General features: G+C 56.7%; 2 protein-coding genes across 4 annotated transcripts; both read left to right on the top strand.

Annotated features, from left to right (window-relative positions):
* Positions 1 to 1,348: 1,348 nt before the first annotated feature.
* Lgi3 (leucine rich repeat LGI family member 3) lies at positions 1,349 to 10,174 on the top strand. The gene is made up of 8 exons (XM_070016600.1): positions 1,349 to 1,715; positions 2,595 to 2,666; positions 3,331 to 3,402; positions 3,723 to 3,794; positions 3,899 to 3,970; positions 5,311 to 5,480; positions 5,597 to 5,761; positions 8,184 to 10,174. Exons 1-8 carry the CDS (start codon positions 1,510 to 1,512, stop codon positions 8,999 to 9,001), a joined length of 1,647 nt encoding a protein of 548 aa, XP_069872701.1. The 5' UTR covers positions 1,349 to 1,509; the 3' UTR covers positions 9,002 to 10,174.
* Positions 10,175 to 14,655: 4,481 nt separating this feature from the next.
* Reep4 (receptor accessory protein 4) lies at positions 14,656 to 18,279 on the top strand. Of its 3 annotated transcripts, none has more exons than XM_070016599.1 (8): positions 14,656 to 15,059; positions 15,847 to 15,919; positions 16,319 to 16,395; positions 16,485 to 16,605; positions 17,010 to 17,123; positions 17,319 to 17,454; positions 17,559 to 17,704; positions 17,794 to 18,279. In XM_070016599.1, the coding sequence occupies exons 1-8, from the start codon at positions 15,028 to 15,030 to the stop codon at positions 17,857 to 17,859; spliced, it is 765 nt and encodes a 254-aa protein (XP_069872700.1). In that variant the 5' UTR covers positions 14,656 to 15,027; the 3' UTR covers positions 17,860 to 18,279. The 3 variants fall into 3 exon arrangements, with proteins under 3 accessions (XP_069872700.1, XP_069872698.1, XP_069872699.1); XM_070016598.1 differs by having other exon boundaries at positions 14,660 to 15,059; positions 17,559 to 17,713; XM_070016597.1 differs by having other exon boundaries at positions 17,559 to 18,279.
* Positions 18,280 to 24,171: the final 5,892 nt, after the last annotated feature.

Here is a 24,171-nt window from a genome sequence, read left to right as displayed (position 1 = left end):
CCAGAGTTCAGGCCCCAGGACCGACAAAAAAAAAAAAAAAGTAAAAAAGAGCAATTGTGTGTGTGTGTGTGTGTGTGTGTGTGTGTGTGTGTGTGTGTGTGTGTGTGTGTGTGTGTGTGTGTTGTTGGGGCTTGAACTCAGGGCCTCTTACATGCTAGGCAGACACGACCACTGTGTCACATCTCCAGCCTAGATTATGTATGTGTCCTTCCTGTGAAAAGCATTTTGTTGTCGTTGGTTGTGGGGCTTGAATTCTGGGCCTGGGTGCTGTCCTTGAGATCTTGAGCTCAAGGCGAGCATTCTACCACTTGAGCCACAGCACCACTTCCAGTTTTCTTGTGGTTTATTGGAGTTAAGAGTCCCACGGACTTCCCTGCCCAGGCTGGCTTTGAACTGTGATCCTCAGATCTCAGTTTCCTGAGTAGCTAGGATTACAGGGGTAAGCCACTGGTGCCTGGCTATGAAAAGCATTTTGACTTCCAAGAGTCCATGGGCAGTTATCAAGAACCTCTGGGCTCCTAAAGCCAATCTTTGAAGATCCCTCAGTGAAGAGAAATCTCTGAACTTGAGGTTGGACTTCTGGTCCTAGGACCACACTGCCATGGAATCCCTCAGAAGGGCCAGAGTTACCTCCACCGACTGCACAGCACCTGTTAGAGCCAGTAAGCAAGCCTGCCACCTCTTTCGTTCTCGAAGCCTCAGTTTCCTCATTTGTGAAATTCCCTCCTTTGGTGTTTACTAAGATATGTTAAATGTTTGTTTAAAACAGGCTTCCAAAGCTACTATACAACACAAGTCACATGTATTTTCAAGTGAGAGTAACTATGATCGTTGGATCTGGTCTTGATTGGTTCTGGGAAGGACTGGCGGGGTTGTACTGTGCTGTAAGGAAGTCCCAGAACCCACGCCCTCTCCTGTCCCTTTTCTGTTCATACTCACAGAGGCACTTGCTGTTCATGAAAAGAGCAACCTTGAACTCGCGACCTCGCCTGTCAACCCACACACACGTGTCGCTTCAGCCAGGCGTCGGGTCCCCCACATCCCAGACAGGCGCGCAGAGGCGCACGGCCCCCAGGGCCGCATGTGAGGACCGGTGTGCGCACAGTCGCCCATGTCTGTAGTCACACGCACGCGCTGGGCTCAGAGCCCTGGGGACCCGAGAGAGAGCCGGGCGCCCTGCGGCCAGGTCCCGCCCGCGATGGCTCTCGGGTGGGCGTGGGCCTGCCCGCTCCGCCTCCTAGCGCCCCCGCGCCCGCCCGTCCCCGCCGCCGCCGCGCTGCAGTCCGCATCCTCCAGCCGGGCAGCCTTGGACTGCGGGCCCGGGCTCTGCGCGCGGCGCTCACGAGCCGGCTCGCGGGAGCGAGCAGGGGAGGGGACCCGCAGCCGACGCCAGAGGGCACGAGGCGTCCGAGGGCGGCGGGGGGGGGGGGCAGACCAGAGGTGGCAACCCCAGCCCGGGTGGCACAGCCCGCAGGGGACCCGAGGCTGGAGGAAGAAGCCGCGGGCGGCATGGCGGGGCTGCGGGCCAGGCGGGGCGCCGAGTGGGGGCTGCTGGCGCTGACCATGCTGGGGTTCTGTCTCGTGCTGCCTGTCAGTGCTAAGAGGCCCCCCAAGACGCCCCCGTGCCCGCCCAGCTGCTCCTGCACCAGGGACACCGCCTTCTGTGTGGATTCCAAGGCAGTGCCCAGGAATCTCCCCTCGGAGGTCATCTCCCTGTGAGTGTGCGCCTGGCCTTGGCGCTGTGGGGAGGGAGAGGCGGGCAAAGGCTGCTCTGGGAGGGGGTGGGAGAGTCCCTGTGCCCTCGGTGAGGGGGAGCAGGTGCAGCCCCTGGGATTCCTCAGGGCTGGGGGGACCAAGGCCCTGGGGCCCGCAGAGAGCTCTGCAGTCCTGCAGGTCATCAGCCATATAGCTATCAGAAAAGCCAGCGTTTAGGCCAAGAATGAATCATCTCCAGCAGCAGCATGGGTGACACTGGTGCCTGGGGGGGGGGTAGGGGGGGCTGCAGACCTGCCTGGCACCAGAGGAAGTTTAAAGGAGTCTGCGATGTTACGCCCAGCCCAGAAAGCAAAGCGGGAGGAGGGATGGTGGTGGGGGAGGGGTGGCAAGGGAGATTGCCCTCACCGTACCCTGGCACGGGGGTGGGGGGGCCAGCTGCTCTGCACACAGCTGGACCAGCCCCACTCGCAGCAACTGGCCCCAGTCCCCCCTCCCCATCCCTGCAGGGGGAGGGAGAGGGTGTAGAAAGGCTGCCAGGACCTTGAGAGCCATGGGCCGCTCCCTCCCTCATCCCAGTGCCCCGTCCCTCAACATCAGGGGGCGGGGGGGGGGGGGAATATGTGGATGGTGGTAATGGTGCAGGTAATGGAAGCTTCTCTTGGCCTAGAAGGAAGGTGAACCTGGGGCCACTGAGCTTCTGCAGGGAGCTGCAGGGGGGTGGGGAATGGTGAAGGCAGACAGTGAGTTGGAGAAAAGGGAAGGACAGGTGCAGGGTGGGGGCAGGGCTAGTGTGTGCAGAAGCCATTGTCCCGTGTACTTGGTGCTGGCACAGGGCCGACACCCTGCACCCCCAGCAGTGACTATGATCTCCATCGCAGGACCCTGGTGAATGCAGCCTTCTCCGAGATCCAGGATGGAGCCTTCTCTCACCTGCCATTGCTGCAGTTCTTGTACGGAAGGCCTTGCTGGAGGCTGGTGGTGGGGCGGGATGGAGGACTGTGTGCTGGGGTGGGGAGGGAGGGTGGATGGAGGCTGCTCACCTTTCCCAATGCCAGCTGGGGCAGCCTGGCATCTGGGCAGCAGGTGGTCTACACGCAGAAGCCAAGAGCAGGACATTTGGAGCCTGGACTCAGTTCCCAAGTGACCCAAGGGAACTGGATGGAATAGTGTGAGCCAGTGTCAGAGAGTGGACACTTGGTGTGTATGGGGGGGGGTCCTTAGAGACAGGTGACCCCAAGCTTGGAGAAAGGCTTGGAGGCTATAAGGGGAAAACGTCTGTGGGCAGCTGACAGTGATGGATTGGAGTGGACCAGGGTGAGGGTGGCTGGAGAAACAGGGAGCAGAGATGCCATGGGGAAGAGCCAGCTTAGCAGAACTCTGTCCAACACCCGCCCCCCCACCCCCACTGCAGGTTTAGAACAAGCAAGGAGGGTGGAAGCTCCTGACATTGGAACAAGGTCTTGTGTGGCCTTGTAGCCTGGGGGGCTCAGGGGCTCTCTGCTAGGTGGAGAGAGAGGGAGTCAAGCCAGGTAATGGAGAAGCCCCAGGGTGAGGCAGCGGGCTAGGGCAACAGGCACACCCTTGGAAGATCTAATTCCACCTTTGTCTTCCCAGGTTACTCAACTCCAACAAGTTCACACTCATTGGAGACAATGCCTTTACAGGACTGTCCCACCTGCAGTACCTGTGTGTGGAGGGAAGGAGGCAATGGGGAAGGGAGCAAAGGGAAAAGGGAGGAGGAAAGAGGGAGGAGGGAGGAGGGAGAAGGAAACTCAGGCCTGGGTGGGCTGAGGGGAGGTGGAGTGAGAAGGCTGGGGAAGGTGGTAAAACAGGGGAGCCCTTGAATTTTCTGGCTTCAAGACATAACTAAGGGTCATTTGATGCATGCCTGTGATATCCTACCTAATGCCGTGTCACTAGGGGCTCAAGGGTCAGGCCTGGGGTGTAGGGAAATCTCTGTTTAGGGGTCTGGAATCTCATGGGCTGAGACACCTCCTTTTCTCTAGCTTCATTGAGAACAATGACATCTGGGCACTGTCCAAGTATACATTCAGAGGGCTCAAGTCCCTCACACACCTGTGAGTACCCGATTCCTACATATTCACTGGCTCAAAGCCCCACCTGTCCTCTGGCCTTTGGCCTTGGACATGGTCTTCCGGTGACCTTGGGGTCTCTCTTGCAGCTCATTGGCCAACAACAACCTGCAGACGCTACCTAGAGACATCTTTCGGCCCCTGGACATTCTGAGTGACTTGTAAGGCCCCAGTCCTGCCTCTTCTAATGATGTCACAGACAACACATCCCTGGAGGGAGGGGCATGGGTTACCACAGTGGGGGGAGGGGGGAAGGTTAGGATCATAGGGCCTCTGGGGCCTCTGGGAAGGGAAGTCATGATAGGTGTGGGTGGTAGCTTTCCAAATTGAGATTCCTCTTCAAATGAATCTGAGATATGCATGTGTTTCAAAATCATGATTTTTTTTTTTTTTTTTGGTGGCTTTCTTGGAAGGAGGATGAGAGGATTAAGGTTAGAGGCCAGTTTGGGCCTAACGTTAGCAAAGTGCTAGCTCAATCAATAAGCCAGGTGTGATAGCTCATGCCTGTCATCCCAGCTACTCGGAAGCATAGCTAGGAGGGCCACTGTCCAAGGAAAAGCCCAAGACCTCTCCAAAAAAATAACAGAGTGGCTCAGGTGGCAGAGCAGCTGCCGAGCGAGGGCCAGGCTCCGAGTCCAAACCCTGATAGCAGCAAGAAGCGCCACAAAAACAAATGTGCTTTGAAATGTGTGTTTGACTTGAGTCTACATTAAAGTCCTATTGCAGAGCCATACTTACGTATCATTATTTATACAGGAAAATAAATGTTCTGGATCCTGGAAGGGTTGGTGGAACAGGAATATGACATATGGCTAGGTAGACTGTCCACACTTTTTTTTTTTCCAGTCCTGGGGTTTGAACTCTGGGCCTGGGTGCTGTCCTGTGAGCTTTTTGCTCTAAGCTAGCACTCTATGACTTGAGCCACAGCTCCACTTTGTGATTAATTGGAGATAAAAGTCTCACAGACATTGTTGCCTGGGCTGGCTTTGAACCATGAGCCTCAGATCTCAGCCTCCTAAGTAGCTAGGATTCTACCAGCACCGGGCAGGCCTCACAATCTTGCTTGCCTTGTTTTGCTCAAGACTGGTACTCTACCACTTGAGTCACACCTCCACTTCCAACTTCTTGCTGGCTAATTGGAGATGGGAATCTCATGAACTTTTCTGCCTGGGCTGGCTTCAAAGCACGATCTTCAGATCTCATCCTTCTGAGTAGCTACGATTACAGACCTGAGCCACTCGTGCTAGCTTTGGGCTGCCCACTTCTACCACCATACGCAAAGGGCATCCAGCCAAGGAGGAGTGCCAGGCCTGTAGCCACCTAGACTCAGCCCGCACTCCCCCTCACCTGTGTGTGGGGCTGCATTCCTGCAGGGGCTTCTCGCTCTCAGCACAGTGATGTATGGGGACAACTTGTAGCAACCTTGGCAGGATCTACTTCTGAAAGCAAGCAGCTGAGGGCATGTGCCTCTCTGTGCCCCTGCCCCACCTTTACCATCCAGGGACTTGCGGGGCAACGCGCTCAACTGTGACTGCAAGGTGAAATGGCTGGTGGAGTGGCTGGCACACACCAACACCACCGTGGCTCCCATCTACTGCGCCAGCCCGCCCCGCTTCCAGGAGCACAAGGTGCAGGACCTGCCACTGCGCGAGTTTGACTGCATCACCACCGGTAGGAGTTGCCCCTGGCACTGCTGAGTGGCAGTGTGGCCCCCCTTCACACCCAGATCCAGTAAGTAGTCAGGCGGCTGCTGCCACACTGGCAGACTACACCTCTTGTCCCTGCAGATTTCGTGCTCTACCAGACCCTGTCCTTCCCAGCTGTGTCAGCTGAACCCTTCCTCTACTTGAGTGACCTCTATTTGGCTCTGGCTCAGCCCGGTGCCAGCACCTGCACTGTGCTGAAATGGGACTACGTGGAACGGCAGCTTCGAGACTATGATAAAATCCCAGGTATACTGGCGCCTCCTCTCACTGTGTGGGGCCTTCAGCGAGATGTGGCCTCAGGCTCCATTGTCCAACGCCATCAATTCCTAGAGGAAGAAGGAGAGATAGGTGTAGACTCTGCCTGGTCACACTTTGCTGTGCGTAATCAGTAGTGCTCAGAGGAAGCTGGGGACACAAAGCACTGCATAATCAGGGAAGGCTTCCTGGGCTGGGATGTAGTTCAGTGGTAGAGTGCTTGCCTTCCATGCACAAGGCCCTGGGTTCAATTCCTTTTGAAGGATGGGGGAGAGAAAGGACTCAGGGAAACAAGGAGGAGATAGGAGGGGCTGTTAGGCTCAGTTTTGGATCTACTGAGTTTGAGCCTGGTTTTAAGGGATATTTTGTTAGGAGGAGAAGGAAAGGGGAAGAACATTCTGGCAGAGGAGATGACACACAGTCCAGAAGGTGTGTAATAGCTTGGCGTGTGAGTGCATGTGTGTGTGTGAACTGTCGGCAGCTTGGAAGACTGCAGTGTAAGTCAGATGCGGAGTGGCAGATGAGACCAGAGAGCCATGGAAACCCAACCTTGACAAGGTTAAGAGGAGTATATGAGGCAGGCATTGGTAGCTCATGCCTGTAATCCTAACTACTCAAGAGGCAAAGAGACAGAGAACTACAGTTTAAAGCTGGCTTAAGCAGAAAAGTTGATGAGACTTTATCTCCAAAATAGCCAGTAAAAAGCCAGACTGAAGGCATGGCTCAAGAGGTAGAGCAGAGTAGAATAAACAAGCTGAGCAGGCTCCAGGCTCTGAGTTCAAACACTAGCATGGGCACATACACACACACAAAAGAAGACTATGTGAACTGATCCACTCTGCAGTTTGGAGCGCATCATGCACAGGTGTGAGCCGGGTCACGTGGGAGGGCCGGTACTGGAACACAGCTGTGTAGTAGAGCAATGCTGCAGGGAAGACTTGGGCAGCAGCATGGGGTAGGAGAGGCTGAGGATGCAAAAGACACAGACAAGATGCGACCGAACCTTTAAATTGCCCCATTAATGAACTTATCTATTGAAAAAAAGCAAAAACAAAAACCTTCCCCCAATGAAAACTAGTTCAAAGGGTTTCCCTGGTAAGTTCTATCAAACCTTTAAGGGAGGGGGGAAAAAAAAGAACCCACAGTCTTAAACAAACTCTTAGAAAGTGGAAGGGAGTCTGGCTGGGTCTGAGGCTGACCATGAAAGGGGGCAGATAAAAGAAAGAAAAATGTTGGGGTCTAGCACTTGGTGACTTGGGACATCAAGAGCGCAATTGGAGGAGCTGCCACTGATGGCTGTTTTCCTAGCTATTCAGGAGGCTGAGATCTGAGGATCTCAGTTGAAGACTAGCCTGGGCAACAAAGTCCTTGAGACTCTTATCTCCAAGTAACCACTAAAAAAGCAGAAGTGGAGCTGTGTTTCAAAGTGATAGAGTACTAGCCTTGAGTGCAAAAGCTCAAGGGGAGAACAGGATTCCTGAACCACTAACAAGCACCAAGGTGTTCTCTCAGGATGCCTAGGATTTCTTACTCTTCCCACCTGGCCACTTACCAGCGGAAGAGCCATGGACGAGTCTTTATGTCTCTCTGAACCTCAGCTTCTTTCTGTGTGAAATGGGCAACCTAGTAGGGTCTTTCATCTGCATGCGTGGCAGAAGGAATACATGTTTACAGCGAGCAGAGTGGCTACACACAATACAAATCTGACAGCCCACACAATCGTTAAACAGGATCTAGGGATATCTGTTTTATGCTGAATGCCAGCTTGTTTGGACTGGCTGTGAGGCCAGGGAGCTCAGGTGTGGGGTTGGCTTGAGTGTCACATGCTGCTTAGCAAGCGCAAGGCCTTGAGTTCAAACCCCAGTACTAGGAAGAAGAGAGAGAGAGAGAGAGAGAGAGAGAGAGAGAGAGAGAGAGAGAGAGAGACAGAGAGACAGACAGAGAGAGAGAGAGAGAGAGAGAGAGAGAGCGCCAGGCACTGGTGGCTCCTGACTGTAATCCTAGCTACTCAGGAGGCTGAGATCTGAGGATTGAGATTCAAAGCCAATTTTGGGTAGAAAAGTCTGTATGACTCTCATCTCTAATTAACCACCAGAAAGCCTGAGGTAGAGGTATGCTGAAGTGCATGCCAGCCTTGAGCAGAAAAAGATAAGAGGCAGTGCCCGGGCCCTGAGTTCAAGACCCTGTACTGGCGTGCGTGTGCATGCGCATGCGCACATACCCACCCACACATAAATAATAACCAAATAAGAGAAAATAAAACAAAATAGGGAGCCCTGTCTCTGGGCAGAGGGGGTTACAGTGAGTGGGGTGCTGGAGCAGAGCCTCCCAGCCCATGGTTGGGGGAGACTGACCTTCTCCAGCGGTTAAGATGGGGTGGCAGGGCCTGACGCCGCCCACCCCTGTCCCGCAGCCCCCTCAGCCGTGCACTGCAAGCCCATGGTGGTGGACAGCCAGCTGTACGTGGTGATGGCCCAGCTGTTCGGCGGCTCGTACATCTACCACTGGGATCCCAACACCACCCGCTTCACCAAGCTGCAGGACATCGACCCACAGCGCGTGCGCAAGCCCAACGACCTGGAGGCCTTCCGCATCGACGGCGACTGGTACTTTGCGGTGGCCGACAGCTCCAAGGCGGGCGCCACCAGCCTCTACCGCTGGCACCAGAACGGCTTCTACTCCCACCAGGCCCTGCATGCCTGGCATCGCGACACCGACCTGGAGTTCGTGGATGGCGAGGGCAAGCCACGGCTGATCGTGTCCAGCAGCTCGCAGGCGCCTGTCATCTATCAATGGAGTCGTACCCAGAAGCAGTTTGTGGCCCAGGGCGAGGTGTCCCAGGTCCCCGATGCCCAGGCTGTAAAACACTTTCGTGCCGGCCGGGACAGCTACCTGTGTCTCAGCCGCTACATCGGCGACTCCAAGATCCTGCGCTGGGAGGGCGCCCGCTTCTCCGAGGTGCAGGCCCTACCTTCCCGGGGCTCGCTGGCCCTGCAGCCCTTCCTGGTGGGTGGCCGCCGCTACCTGGCACTGGGCAGCGACTTCTCCTTCACTCAGATCTACCAGTGGGATGAAGGGCGACAGAAGTTCGTGCGCTTTCAGGAGCTGGCGGTGCAGGCCCCCCGGGCCTTCTGCTATATGCCCGCCGGCGATGCCCATCTGCTTCTCGCCCCCAGCTTCAAGGGACAAACGCTGGTGTACAGACACGTCGTGGTGGATCTTAGTGCCTAAGGCGTGCCAAGGCCGCGTGGTTCCTCAGGGCGGTGCTGGAGGCTGGGTGGGGACCTCTATGAACAGCACGTGTGAAGTCACGTGTGGCCAATCTGTGCACATACCAGGCACCCAGTCCTGCATAGGAATGCCTGCCCCCTCCACCTGCAGACTCCCTCCCCGCCCCCTCCAGCTGCGCTCTGCTCTCTCCTGATCTGTGTGTGAGCTGGGTGTTGGGAGGGGACAAGCCAACGCCTTCCTATGCTCTGCTTAGCCTCTGCCCTAGGGAACCTTCCTGTGGGTGCTCCAGGGGTGGTTTTCCTGCTCAAGCTCCTCAGTTACAACCTCGGCTGTCACACTTCCGGCTACACCCACCCATGTGCATGCACACGTGGACGGTAAGGACACTCAGTTACCCAATGGCACATACATGTGTATATGCCCATAGACAAACATGTCTGGCGCTTGTGCAGACTTGTTGCTCCCTGGAGGGAACTTTGCTCTACTATCTTCGTTCCTCTTCTTAGAGGGGCCTACAAGTAATGCCCCCCTTCTGCCCACCCCAGTGTGTCCACTGCATGGCGGAGAGCACAGGAATGGTGATGAATCCATGAAGGTGGGCCTCTTTCCCCCACGTTCTGTCAGTAGCAGCCGTAGCCATGGCTGCCTGTGGGCCCTTTCCAATGCTCTATCTTCTGGGTTGAACCGGTGAGTCGAGTCCCAGCTCACTGGAGACAGGAAACTGCCCAGGTGAAAGCCTTTCTCTCCATCTTTCCCCAGTATCTGGAACTTTCTCAGGCTGAGATGGATCCCTGGTTCACCCCATCTTTAAGCAGTGTTTGTTCCTATAAGAGCCTGGCCCTGCGAGCACCCGAGTCACTCATGTATATGCCAGGGATGAGATTGGCTGTGAAAATATCTGGGGTGCTAGCACCCTTGCAGTCCACAGAATCAACCCCAGGAGTACTGCCTTTCTGTGGAGGTTGAATATAGACCAGCCAGGAGGCCGGGGCACCTGGGAGCCGGGGTTCTGCTGCCCTCTGCTGACCCTCTCTGGGAACTGCACCTCGGAAAGGCCAGGCTGGCAGCAGCAAGGGTGTGCCCACACCATAGAGACTTGTTGTGGCCAGGTGCCCAGGGGCACTTGGGGGCAATGCTATGACTCATCCGCTTCAAATAAAAAGTTACACCACACTGTCAGGTGTCGCTAAGGAGTCGCGCCATCTGTTCCTGCTGTACATGGTGGGGGCGGGGGGCACATCCGCTTTCAGACTCTCTTTCTCCTGGCTTTTGTTGGTGGACGTCCCCAAGGTCAGCTGGTGCTGGGGTCAGAAGTTCACAGTGATGACACCCAGTGCTGGGCTTGTGTGATGAGTCTCCTCCACCTGGGCTTGAATCACAGCCCAGTGTTCCTTCCTGGAGATTACAGACATAGACTCACTAAGACTTGCTAGGCTACTCCAACCGATTTGTCAAATAGGCATCCGCCGGTCCCTCCTCCGGCTCCTCTGCTGGGCTCTGTCCATCACCACCTCCCCCTCCTGCAGCCGAGGCACCCTGGAGTCCTGGCCAATACCTCAGTGCTCCTTCTCTGTATAGCTAACCAACTCCCAAGACTCTTCTTGATTCTTTGTCCTCCAAGGTTTTCCAATGGAGTGCTTTGGGGTTTTGTTTTTTCTTTTGCTTTGTACAAACCTGCCTTTGTCACTATTATCTCAGGTCCTTCGCGCACCTCCCCATCAACCCACATCTTTCCAGTCTCACCTTCCAGAAACACCTTTCCATCACCTCATCCCCTACCGTGGAATCCGCCTGGACTCCCTGATCTTCTGGCAATAAGCCCATGGCCTTCTGCGCAATGCCAAGGTCCCTGGGACCTGATTTGCTCAATGTACCTAAAATCCTGCAGGAGTCAGGGCTCCCCTTGTGCCTGCGAACAGAGCCCAGAGGACAAAGGGGGAGTAAGGAGGGGGGCAGACAGATGGACTCAGGCACAAGATACTGGGGTCACCAGGAGTGTTGATCTGTGGGACTTCTCTTCTCCAGGGCTTGAGTAAATGGCGCCCTTTCGCGGCCTCCCACACTCAGCCACAGGGTCTGGAGAAATGGGGAACGCGAGCTGGGCACTGGTGGCTCACACCTGTAACTCTAGCTACTCAGGAGTCTGAGATCTGAGGATCGCAGTTTGAAGTCAGTCCAGTTAGGAAAATCCGTGAGACTATTATGTCCAATTTACCATGAAAAAGCCAGAAGTGGTGAACAAATGCAGCAGTGGTACTCACTAGGCACTATGTTGAAAACGAACTATTCAGCTTGTGCATAGGAACAAGAGGGGAAAACTGGGAGAGAACAAGGGAAGGGGTGACACTGTCCAAAAAGAAATGGACTCTTGCATGTATGTAGCTGCAACCCTCTGCAATCATCTTTATGTTAGGAATAAAAATAATTAGCTAAAAAAAATAATTAAAAAGCCAGAGAGGGAGCTATGAAGTGGTAGAGTGCTGGCCTTGAGTGGAAAAAGCTAAGGGACAGCGCCTAAGGCCCTGAGTTCAAGCCTCACTGTCAGCACCAAAGAATGAAGAGGAGGGAGAAAGGAAAGAAAGGAAGGAAGGTAGGAAGGAAGGAAGGAAGGAAGGAAGGAAGGAAGGAAGAGGGAGGGAGTGAAGGAGGAACAGAGGGAAAGAGGGAAGAAAAGAAAGAAAGGGAGGGAGGGAGGGATGAAGGGAGTGACAGTTTGGAGGTACAGCCATGGCACATTTCTTCCCTTCTCTTGGCTCTCACACATGTCATTCCTGTGTCACTCCAATGTCCTTCTTTGTCCTGGAAGGGGTGTGTGTGATTTGCTGTGGTCAACGGGTGAATGAAGCTCCTAAAAGCTCCAGCAGCTCAGAGACAGCAGGAAACTGAGAACAGAGTAGCAGAACGTTCCCTGGGCTCTGCTGACAGGACTGTGCACATGTGAATGTGAGTTCAGGCCCTTTCCTTTGGCATGAGGCTCCAACTGATGTCCCTGGGCCTCAACTTCTTCTGCACAGCAGATAAGAAAAACCTACTGTTTAGAATCCTGATTCAGCCAGTTCAGCAAATGAGCATAAGCAGCTGGTTAACCCTTGACTGTGTTATTTCGTCCATTTGTGACTCAGTCTCCTCATCCATAAAGTGGGTATAAACATGATAACTACCCAACAGGGTCATCTATCAGGAGATTTACGTGCATTAAATATATATTACGGCAGGTGAGGCCCTTGGAAGAGTGTATCTGGCAGGTAATTATGATCTGTGTTGGTCTGCAGGAATGTATGGGATACAGAGGTGGCTGGGAGGAGGGGAGGGGTGATTTGGGGAAAGGCTGTTCTCTGAGGGAGGACTCCTCCCCCACCCCAGTAACCCCACCTGCTGTCACAGAGGTCCAGCTGGCCTGGCCTGGCCACAGCCTACTCTTGTGCCACCAGCCCGGGTTTCCTTCTATCCAACACACTCCTGGGTTCCCCATCCTCACCATGCTGGAAGTCTTTTTGCGGGGGTGGGGGGGTTCAAATGGGAAACAGACCCTTACCCTCCTGCCTCTTGGGAGGTTGCTAGGGAACTGGGCTGTCTCTCCCAGAAGTGCTGGTATTCTGCTGACCAGTCAAAAGACAAACAGTGCCGGTGCAGACGTCCCTTCCGGGGGAGACCTTCTCCGAGTGCGGGCCATGTTTCTGTACGCGGCGGCTTGGTTGCTTCGGACTCATCCATGTGTCCACACAGCTGCTTAGCAACCCAGTGTAACTGGGTGACTGTGTCAACAGCTCAGACCAAAGGCCACAAGAGCCAGAACCCATTCACACTGCCAAAGCCAAGAAGGGCAACGCGCCTGTGCTGCCAGGCCCCGGCCGCTCTGGGGAGCCCTGACTGGGGAGCCCAGCAGACCTCCGCTTTGTTGTTCTTTGGATTTCCCACGCACAGTCGTTGGGGCCAGGGATCTCCATGCCACTGGCCCAGCCTGGCAGGCTCAAAGTGCACACTAGAGAGATATTCCCAGCAAATGGGGACAGCAAGAGGATAGTATTTTAGGATATGGTCTTGCTATGTAGCCCAAACTGGCCTCAAACTCAGATCCTCCTGCCTCAGCCTCCCCAACTCTGGGATTACAGACATGAGCTACTCAACTCCAAAGAGAGGCTTCTAAAGCTGTGGTCAGACATAGGGTTCTTTCCAGAAGGCAATCAATGAAGCGGACATACCAAAGGATCCAAGATTCTCTTTTGTGTAGTTCTACACACACACACACACACACACACACACACACACAAACTGCCCCACTTCCTGAGCTTGTCCCCTTCAAGCAGATCCTTATCACTTTTTTTTTGGCAGTCTTGGGTGGCTGAACTCTGGGCCTGGGTGCTGTCCCTCAGCTCTTTAGCTAAGGCTTGCTCAAGGCTACCACTTGAGCCACAGCGCCACTTCCATCTTTTTCTGCTTATGTGGTACTGAGGAATCGAACCCAGGGCCTCATGCATGCCAGGCAAGCGCTCTACCACTGAGCCACCTTCCCCCTTGTCACTTTTTGTCTAAAGAACGTCTAAAGGCTGGAACAGTTCTGGTGGGATGGTCAACTCCTGATGTTTCTTGTTCCTCCAAAACAGAACGGGCTGGGCTGGGGGAGGGGGTTGTGGTCAAGAGGAGCAAGACAGACACACGCCTCAGGGAGTTTCTCCTGTGGGCCAGTTTCACTGCTGGCTCCCACACCCAGAAATACCAATAAAATTGATGATAATAATTAAGACCATATAATCACTGTGTTTATTTCCCCCCCAGAACCTCCTATCTGGCTCCCATCATTAACCACTCTTCTCATGGGGGTGGGTGTTAGCCGTGGCGCTAGTGAAAACCAATAAATGCCTGTGTTTTCACCTCCGTGGGCCTGGGGAGGGGCGGGGAGCATGGGTCCCACAAGGAAGTGACAGGGGCAGCAAGCCTCCTTCCTTCTCCCCTGGGAGACGCAGCGGGCACCTGCTGACAGCTCACAAGGCCGAGCCGCACAGACAGCCCGCAGCCCGCAAGGAGGACGCGGTGGGGCCAGTGAGCTCACCCAGTGTATTTCTGCATGGGTAACAAGGGCCCCAGCACCGACACACAGTCCACAATGGCCATGGCGGATGCCGAGTCCCAGATCCACTGCCTTCTGGACTCCTAGAAACAGGTGGAAGAATGCCCACCCCGCGGTGAGACCCGGGCGAGCCTCCTCGGTCCACCTGCCCCGGGTGAGGGGTCCTGAAAAGGTGTACTAGGGAGGAACGCATGCCGCACCCGGAAGCCCCCTGGGTGTGTGTGTGGGGCTCGGATCGCTGCCCCGCCCTCCCCAGCTGCCAGGCGGGGCCCGGCCTGACCCCCCCACCCTGCCCCCCCACTGCACCCCACCGCTGGCATGCAGAGGGCGGGAGAAACGGGAAGGGAGCCTGGAGGGGCCAGTGACCCGCCGCGAGGACGCAGGAGCTCCGATCTCCCCGGGTCCCGCTCCCGGCCTTCCTTCCGTGGCACCTTTACCGGTCACCAAGGCCCCGCCCCCGAGTCCCGCCGCGCGGCCCCTTTAAGGGGCGGGGCTTTGGCCCCCGCCCCGCCCCAGTCCCGCCCCCTCGGAGGCCGCACTGCGCCTGCGCTCCGCGGGGCCGCTCCGGGGTTGGGCAGCCGCGGGTTCCGTGCAACTTTCAAGTGAGTTGCAGACCCCGCCCCCGGAGGCCGGTCCGGCGGCGCGACGCGCTACGACGGCCACGGTCCGCGGGAGCCCAGGCCGCGGCCCGTCACCCCGGCCCGGAGCCCGCGGGGACACCTCCGGGACGCCTGGCTCTGAGCCGCCTGGGCCGGGCGGGGAGCCCGCCGCTGCCGCGCCCCGGGCGGCCTCCTCCTCGCCGCGCCGCCTCCCCGCGCCCGCGGTCCGGGCTCTGCCGGCCCCCGCGGCGTGCGGGCTCCGAGGCCGGAGCACCGCGGCGCTCCGCTGGCCGCTGGCCTGGGCGCGACCCCTGCGGCCGGCCCCCCGCGGCCCGCCCCGCGCCCCCGCGCCCGGCAGCATGGTGTCGTGGATGATCTGTCGCCTGGTGGTGTGAGTATGGCCGCCCGCAGACCCCCGGCCCCGGGCACCATACTGCGCCGGGGCGGGAGTTGGGGAGCGCAACTGTCGGAGCCTCTCCCCATCCCCCCGCGCCGCAAGGGTTAACGGCCGGGGGGGGGGGGAGGGGAGGGGGCGCCGCGTGCTTGTCCCCCCCCGCCTCCCTCCCCCTCCCCCTCCCAGCCCCTGGCCGATGACGACTCCCACTTACACACGCGCACACGCGCGCTCTGCAGACGGCCTGCAGCCCACTGCCTGGGCAAACTCGTGGGCAGAGTGTCCAGGTCCCGGGTTCCCACCTAAGCAGTCAACGCGCGCACACACACACACACACACACACACACACACACACACGCACACACGCACGCGCACACACGCCCCGGCCTGAACCTCCACACTCAGGCCTCCTCCTCACCTTGGAGTCCACCTGCCCCTGGCTGACACAACCCTGCCTTGCAGTCTGGCAGCGTCCGGCCTGGGGGCCCTGGGCCTCCTTGTGAGGGGACAGCCGCGGGGTCCCTCCGTGGTGTTCCCATGGGCCAGCTGGGCAGGCCTGGGCAGGCCTGGGATGTTTGTAAACAGCAGGGTGGGGAGGTGGCCTTCAGGGCACTGACTCAGGCACCTCGGGTTGTGCAAGCCAAGCGGGGAAAACAAGGCAGGTACTGCTGCCTTGCACCCCCAGTGGGGAGGAAGGCAGCCACCTGGTAGTGGGGGTGGGGAGGAGGGGGCAGGCGGGGCTCTGTGCCCCTCACAGTCCTTGCCATTGGCTTAACTCTTCCAGGCTGCTGTTTGGGATGCTGTATCCTGCTTACGCTTCCTACAAGGCTGTGAAAACCAAGAACATTCGGGAATATGTGAGTGTGGGTAGTGAGCAAGGAGACTTTCCTGAGTCAGGGTTTGATGACAGCCTAGGGAGGGTACTAGGGCTTGGGGAGATGGGGAAGGACCTGAGCTGACCTTCCCTCCTCCCGAGGCTTGGTGGTGTTGCAAATCCTCAGTGGCTGGTGACAGAGAACAGGTTCTGTTTATGGGGGGTGGGGGTAGGGAGGAGGGCGGGCCATCGGCACACCTGTGGAGAATCCTGTGGGTGAAGTACCCAGGAATAAGCTGCAGTTTCTCAGAACCTCCTTCCTGTCTGGCTAGGCCTAGGGCAGGAAGCAATGTAGTGAGACAGGCTTTCTGGAATCTGTGGGTTGGGCAATGGGGTGGGTGTTGGGACTCTGGAGCTGACCTCGGTGCTCTCTGCCCCACAGGTTCGGTGGATGATGTACTGGATCGTCTTTGCGATCTTCATGGCGGCGGAGACCTTCACAGACATCTTTATCTCCTGGTGTGGGCCCGGGGTGTCTGTGAACTGTGGGCGGGGTGCTGCGCTCTTGGCCCTTCTCGCTCACCTGCACCTGCCCACTGCTCCCACAGGTTCCCTTTCTATTATGAGATCAAGATGGCCTTTGTGCTGTGGCTTCTCTCACCCTATACCAAGGGGGCCAGCCTGCTCTACCGGAAGTTTGTCCACCCATCCCTGTCCCGCCATGAGAAGGTAGCCCGGGGGGGGGGGGGTGAGGGGGGGAGGTGGGTGTGAGGCAGGCCCTCACTGTAGGATCAGGGTGCCAGGGACACCTGAGCTCTCGTGGCAGGCCTACTGCTATGCAGCCGTGGGGTCCTGACAGGACTTTGCCATCCTGGCCAGCAGGGATGACATGGGTGCATGCGAATCACTTTTAGATGTATGTCATGCCAACTGGAAGCTGGTTTGGGGATGGGGAAGTGGAACATGGCTGCCCATTGAAAAGTCCTGCTTCTGGTGTGTCTTCTGGGCCCATATCTGGCTTCAGGCACTAGGTGTGGGGTAGGGCAAGAGGTGTGACAGCCAGTGGTTTCTCGGGCTGTGAAGGAGGGGTTTCAGGCTGCGTCAGCCTGAGCGCTCTGCCCTTATGTTTGCAGGAAATTGACATGTACATCGTGCAGGCCAAGGAGCGCAGCTACGAGACGATGCTCAGTTTTGGGAAGCGGGGCCTCAACATTGCTGCCTCTGCTGCCGTGCAGGCTGCCACTAAGGTGCTCCGGTCCCCAGTCCTCTGAAGCCCCTGCTCTCCCCTCAATACCTTTGGGGGCCAGTCTAGCTCTGTTAGTGGTTAGGGTTGGGGGGGCTGGGAGGAAGGCTGCCAGGTTGCTTTCAGTTGAGTCCTGTGTCCCAGTGATTCCTTGTAGGCTGGCCCTGGACTTCTATGCAGTGTCTCCTCTCCTTCACAGAGTCAAGGTGCCCTGGCTGGCAGGCTGCGGAGCTTTTCCATGCAAGACCTGCGCTCCATCCCTGACACCTCTGCCCCTGCCTACCAGGACCCCCTCTATCTGGAAGACCAGTTGCCCCACAGGAGGCCACCCATTGGTGAGTGGCGGAGGAAGCCCACGCCATCCTGAGAGGGCTGGAGGAAGGCCTGGCTGGGCCTTGTGCAGATGACCAACCTTACCTCCCCTGGCTGCCCCTCACAGGGTACCAGGCAGGGGGCCTGCAGGACAGTGACACAGAGGACGGGTGCTGGTCAGACACTGAGGCAGTCCCCCAGCCACCTGTCCGGCTCCGAGAGAAACCCCTGAACCGCAGCCAGAGCCTGCGTGTGGTCAAGAGGAAGCCACCAGTACGAGAGGTCAGCCGGAGGCGGGCTGCGCTCATTGCGTCTGCGCACACCATTCATCACTTACAGTATACCTGCTCTCTCCCCCCCAGGGCACCTCACGCTCCCTGAAGGCTCGGAGTCGGAAAAAGACCATACTCTCAGACATGGACAGCTAGGTTCTGCAGAGTAGGCTCTCTTACCTTGTGCCTGCAGGGTGCCAGTGACAATCATCAGGAGACCTTTGGCCTCCCTGTACCAGGTGCCTAGGCTCTACCCCCTCCCGACTCCCACTTAAGGACCAAGGTAGCTGCTGCCCGGCCTGTGTAGAGATGCACCCACAGTGCATCAAAACAGGCCAGGCCCAGTGTCCTATCTATTGCCTTCCTCAGCCCTCTGCCTTCCCAGATGTGGGTCCAGAGGCCCTGAATTACCTACACATGAAACCAAAAGTCTGCCCAGCTGTGATCATTCCCTCCTGCCCTTCAAAGTACTTGACAGCCTTTTCTAAGGCCTGGTGTGCGTGTCTGGGTGTGTGTTTTGTGTTAATGAGTGAGGTCAGGCTTGTGAACATTTTGATAAATAAATCCCTAAGGGTGTTCGCTTCTGCTTTCTCTCATTGCTCACTCCATCACACACTGGGAGCAAATGGCACACTGTAGGCCAGGGTTGGCTGAGGCTCAGGTGGAAGGGCAGACTGCTTGAGGATTACTTGGAGGAGACACCCATCCATTGAGCTAAAGATGAAGGTAGAGGGTCTGAGAGTCAAAAGACAGAAGGATGGCTGGGCACTGGTGGCTCATGCCTGTCATCCCAGCTACTCAGGAGGCTGAGATCTGAGGATCATGGTTCAAAGTCAGCCCAGGCAGAAAAGTCTGAGAGACTCTTGTCTCCAATTAACCACCAGAAAACTGAAAGTGGAGCTATGGCTCAAAGTGGTAGAGCACTGGCCTTAAGCAAAGGAGCTCAGGGACAATGCCCAGGTCCTAAGTTCAAGCCCACAACCACCACCACCAAGACAGCAGGAGCCAGGCTAGGACCTGTCAGGAAGGGGTAACTGTAGACAGCCAATGAGAGAAAGGGTGTGGAAGGGCTGCATGCTGAGGACATGAAAACAGCACAAAGTAGACCTGAGGAGGGGATAAAGTAGCTGGTCACACTGGCTTCTGTAAACATTCTGGTCCCATCAGGGTGAGCTTGTATTCTGAGGATTGGCCACAAGAGGGCAGCAGGTGCCAGGAGCTGGGCTGCCCCCAGCTTCCAGGTCAAGGCGGGTGGAGCTGGGAGTCAGGCCAGAGCCTCGCCCTGCTGGGGCTTGGCTACTGGCTGCAAGGCTGGAGGGATGATGCAGGACTCTGGAAAGGCCTCTGGTGGCTCTCCCTGCTGCTTGTGGTCTCTGATCCGTGGCCTGCCCCATCCACAGGCTCTTTGCCTGAGCTGGCTCCATTCCTTCCCCTCCTCTGCTCCCTGGGTAGCTGGTGACACACTGTGCCCCAGGCTGCTCCCCTTTCCTACCCGAGTCTGCTCTTCCTTCCTGCTTGTAAGTCAAGAGGTGAATGTGCTAGCTGAGAAGGGAAATGGGCGGCTGACTTGAGTGGCCTGGGAGAGAGAAAGAGCAAGGATTAACTCTTGATGTGGGGATTATCCGGGTTTATTTGGGGGAAGGCACTTAATCTGCTGGGGTGATTATGTCCTCACATTAGTGCTCAGTGGCTTCCTATATGGCATTGCCTTGTATCATGATGCCCTCTGTCCTTATTAGTCCATTCAAAAACATCTGCAGGAACCAGCTGTGCAAAGACTAGTAATGGCTGGCACCTAGGCTGTGGCTGCCACCCAGTACCATATCTGAGCCCCTGGCACATAGGAGTTTCATCTTCCCAATCATCTCAGGAGCCGGAACTATTATTTCAATCTCGGTTTCACAGAAAAACAGGCACAGAGAAGGCATAGGATTTGTCCAAGGTTACATAGCCCATAGGTAGCAGAATTGGGCTTTAGACCAGGCAGTCTGGCTCCAGGGTCGGTGTGTACTTAATCACTATGCTCTACACAACTAAATGAGCTGTTTCTTGCCTGGGTGACAAGGAGGAGAGTGACAGGTTTGAAGCATTTGCTTAGAGTCTGACCTTGACTCCTCCCAAATGTCCATCCAGTCAGGTAGGAGCTCTGCGCACTTTCCAGATGAAGAGCAGAGGCTTAGAGAGCTGCAGTTTTCCCCCACTCCTCCCCAGTGCTGCCTGCCAGCTTGGGACTGCCTCCTGCATCAGTCTGCCCGAGAGTTGCCTTCTTAGATGCAGAAGAGACGTAAAGGAACAAAATGGAAGAATGCATGATGAAAGGGCAAAGGAAATCCCAAGTTCGAGAGTAGGGAGAGCTGGGGCGGGGGCTGCAGATGCCGGACGTGGAGGATCTCACAGACTGGGGATGGGATGGTAACACTGGGTTCTCCATGGCCCCAGCCTCTGTGCAGCCACGAATCATGCGTGCTGTCCCCTGCCATGCTCTTCCCTCCTCTCCCCACTTGCCCGCTTCCTGTTTGTGCTTTGAACCCCGCTCGGACATCGTGTCCAGGAAAGCCTGCTGCAGCCATACCCCTGGCCTGGCCCAGTTGCTGCTCTGTAGTTCTTGCCAGCTCTCTTCTTGTGTGTTTGTTTTTACTAGTATATGTTAGTCGTAGAAGGGGAGTTTCAAGCTAGGTGCCAATGGCATACACCTGTAATCCTAGCTAGATCTGAGGATCATGGTTTGAGGCCAGCCTGGGCAGGAAAGGCTGTGAGACACTTAGCTCCAATTAACCACCAAAAAGCTGGAAGTGGAGCTGTGGCTTAAGTGGTAGAGCACTAACCTTTAGCAAAAAAGCCCAGGTCAGCAACTAGGCTGAGTTCAAGCCGCAGGACTGGCACACACAAACACACACACACACACACACATACACACACACACACAAAGGGGGTTTCATTATGATTTTTCCACACCTGCATACCATGTATCCCAGCAACTTCATCTCCTCTATCACTCTCCCTTCTGGTTATTTTTTGTTGTTGTTGTTGTTTGTGTTAGCAGAGTCTCTCTATATAGCCCAGGCTACTCTCAAGGGTACATGTAGACCAGATTGGCCTTGAACTTTTGATCTTCCTTCCTCAGCCTTCTGGAATGCTGGGATTACAGGACTATACCACCATACCTGGCTTAGCAGATGTTGTGTCTCTGTCCTTACAGGGACTTCTGTTTTCACCATCCGCACTTACCTTACTGTTGTAACCCAGCTCCCAACAAGTCATTTAACCAAACTGCCATCTTTTTCTAAGTATGTGATTCAGTGATGAAGTTTGTCATCTGATGTCTGAGTTCAAGTGTCACCTCAGTGAAGCCCCCTGATTTCCCAGGGTAGGACTATTAGAGTTGAGTAATCATTTCTAAACACGTCCATGTTCCTCAGCACAGAGCCTGATACCTATAAGGCCTGAACGAGGATTTGTGCTAAAACGAATGCATGGTGTGACTGAAGCTCCTCCAGGGCAGGGATGGCTTTGAGCTTTGGGTCCTGCATCTCCACAGCCTTCCCACAGAGCCTTCCCACTGTCAGTGTCTTTGTGGTGAAGCATCGATGAATGGCTGACTTCAGTCATCCAAGTGCCAAGCAGTAGGAGTGAGGGGAAGTCCAAGGCCATTTCCGGCCAAGCTTCTCCCTGATCCTGTTGCTTGAGGCACCGGATGTCAGGTGAACTTCCCTCAGAACTGCCCCATCTTTATGACAACTGCCCTGGTGCAACCTCTTCCTGGCACCGCCACACTCTGCACGGGGTCCGGGGCCCATCCTTTAGCCTATCTGGCTGGTTCTCCCATCTACCTTCTCGGGATCATTGCTGGGAGAGGAGCTGCAGTCACCACTGCCAGCCCCTAGAAGCACATACCTGCCTTGGGGCCTGCCACGGCCACACTTGTACCTTTTAGCCTCCCCTCAGCCCCTCCGGGGGTCCCTCTATTCTCCCAGTTCCAGGAGCAGCTGGCCCTCCTTCCATCCTGCCTCCCGCCATCCCCAGGCTCTTCCAGGTGACTCCTCTAGCTCCTTGCCATTTTGGTCCCTCTGGTCTTCAGGTCCTGGTTTCTTAACTGCCCCCCTCAATCCTCTCCCCCCACTCCATGTCACACACACACACACAGCCCATGGCTGATTTCTAGTGGAAGCCTCTAGATCTCTAGATCCAATATAGCCCTGGCCCAGGCTGAGTGTGTGGTCTTGAAGGGCACTGTCCCTCCTGGAAAGGATTAATGCTCAGGCTCTTGTGCCCATCCCCCACCAGCATCAGGGACTGAGGGGGGCTGGGGAGGTCCAACAGAAGAAGACTAAAGCCCAGGTCAGGAAGCCGGTCCCTACTGCTGGGGGCAGGGGGGGGGGAGAGACCTGGGGCAAGAGCCGAGGCTGCTGGGCATGAAGGTCCTGAGCTGGCTAGTGGGGGTGAGTGCAGGGAGGGGGTGGGGGGAGAAGAGGGCCTCAGAAGAGGAATTAGGTCAAGGATGTGGGTGGGTGGGTGAGAGGAAAGGGGAGCATCTGCCACCAAGCTTCCTCCTGGCTCCAGAAGCATCTCCACACTTCCCTTCCCCGTGCCTTCCCCCTAGGTCCTGGGAGAATTTGCCCGGTATTCCCCGTGCCCCCCGGCCCCCACCCCCGGCATCTTCACTGGGGTGGGGGTGGGGTGGGGGAGGCCAGCCTCTGCTGTCTGAAGGATGGAGGGGCTGGGGAAGCAGGGCTAGGTGCCCAGACGGCCGCGTGTGTGGGAGGGGATGTCCTCAGATGCCCTCCACCCGGCAGTCCCCGCTCTGACGTGGGTGCCCCCCCTCTCCCCGCCCGGATTAGTGGCAGCTTGGCCTGACTCTCCGGGGCTCCTTCCCCCGCCCTGCCTGCTGCCCACCCCGGGGCAGGGGGCTGCTCCGCCTGAGGGGCACTGTGCTTGCCCAGGTAAGGGGCTCGGGGCAGAGAGAGGGCAGCTGCCTGTGAGCGAAGCTGTGGCTGTTGAGCAGGAGTGTGTGTGTGTGTGTGTCAGCATGTGTGCGTATTCATGTGCAAGGGGTTGGTGCGGGCTGGGGCCAGGCCGGTGTGTGTCTGAGGCGCAGGTCAGCTTGCCATGGTCCCTGGGTGGCATTGTGGACATGTCCTGGGTGCCTTGCCTTCTGTTTGTGTCTTGTGTGTGTCTCCTCAGCTTTGCTCCATCCTCAGGATAGGCAGTCGGCTACCAGGACTCTGGCCTGTGGCATGAGCTCCGAGGCAGGATGGGGGACTGGGTGGGGATGGAAAAGGGGTGCTTCCCCTGCCCTTGCTCCCACCAGCCCCTGGGCACTTCAGGAGTCTGTCCGGAGAGCTCTGGTCTAGCCCAGAGGCTGTGATCTGACAGGCAGACATGACAACTGGGAGAGGTTGGGGGGGGGGGTCTGTTCTACTCCCCTGGGTCAGTCCCCTTTGCTTTTGCTGAGGTTGTGACAGGCCCCCTGGGACTGTGGACAGCCCAGCCCCCATCTTGCCTCTTCTAGGCCTCAAGCCACAGGAGTCTCCCCCCCAGTTTAACTCTCCCACAAGTCCCGGCTGCTGAAGCAGGCCAAGGGACACAGATGGGACCACCGGCATGTCACAGCCCCCAACTCTCCTTGGAGCCAGTCTGGGAGCAGGAGACCAGACAGGACCTTGGGACTCCAACCCCTATAGACCCTCCACAATCATCTCCCCTGGCCTTCTCCCCTAGGGAAGGAAGGGAGTGTGAATAAGTCAGCCATGTAAACAACCCCTACCAGCCTGCCCTGTCTAGCCTCTGGGAGAGGTAAGGGGCTGGGAAGCTATGCCTACATGACCCAAGTCCCGCCCAGAGCCAGCTAGCCTTTTTGGATCCTTCTTCCAGGACCCCTTCTCTTTTCTGGTCCAAGGCTCCCCGATTTTATTCCTATCTCTTGGGGGGGGGGAATCTCTGGACTTTCCATGGCTCCCTGTCTCCGGGGATGATGTGACTTGGGACAGGCTGGAAGCTTCTAGAACTCATCCCTTTCACAGGTTAGGAATGGAGAGGAGGGGCCGCTTCTGTTTCAGGTTGGACATAAGGAAGCAAGGGAATTGAGGGGCCAGCGGTGGGTGCCTCAGGGGAAGGGAAGCGCCCGTTGGGCGTGTGGTTTCTGTGTGTGTCTGAATCTGTCTGTGTGTGCTTGAATCTGTCTGTTTGTGTCTGTGCTCTGCAACCACCCCCGCAGAGGAGCGGGGATGCTTCCTCGGGTGGAGGGTGCCCTGTTTGCCCATTTCCTCTCCTCTCCCAGGAGCCACTCCCATGGGCTCCTCTCCAGTTGGGTCTGGGAGTACCCGGCCACACTGGGGAGAGGGCAGACCCTCAGAACTGTGGGGCCCAAGCTTGGATTGAGCTCCTTAGATTCCCATCACTGCTTTGGACTCTTGGTGAAACCAATGTTCTTAGACCAGGGTGGGACCAGACCATGGCCGCTCCCAGACT

Source organism: Dipodomys merriami, unplaced genomic scaffold, assembly GCF_024711535.1.
Source record: "Dipodomys merriami isolate MVZ:Mamm:240054 unplaced genomic scaffold, mDipMer1.0.p SCAF_12, whole genome shotgun sequence".
In the NCBI taxonomy this organism is placed as follows: Eukaryota; Metazoa; Chordata; class Mammalia; order Rodentia; family Heteromyidae; genus Dipodomys; species Dipodomys merriami.
Note: the sequence above shows the minus strand (reverse complement) of the source record. Positions and strands in the feature narration are given on the sequence as shown.

Bases quoted from the DNA above. Each gene is read 5' to 3' on its own strand.
- Lgi3 (XM_070016600.1), top strand. From the start codon at position 1,510: ATGGCGGGGCTGCGGGCCAGGCGGGGCGCCGAGTGGGGGCTGCTGGCG. The intron at 3,403-3,722 runs GTGTGTGGAGGG...CCTTTTCTCTAG, and splicing joins CTGTCCCACCTGCAGTACCT to CTTCATTGAGAACAATGACA. The intron at 3,971-5,310 runs GTAAGGCCCCAG...TTTACCATCCAG, and splicing joins CTGGACATTCTGAGTGACTT to GGACTTGCGGGGCAACGCGC.
- Reep4 (XM_070016597.1), top strand. From the start codon at position 15,028: ATGGTGTCGTGGATGATCTGTCGCCTGGTGGT. The intron at 15,920-16,318 runs GTGAGTGTGGGT...TCTGCCCCACAG, and splicing joins CCAAGAACATTCGGGAATAT to GTTCGGTGGATGATGTACTG. The intron at 16,396-16,484 runs GTGTGGGCCCGG...CTGCTCCCACAG, and splicing joins ACAGACATCTTTATCTCCTG to GTTCCCTTTCTATTATGAGA.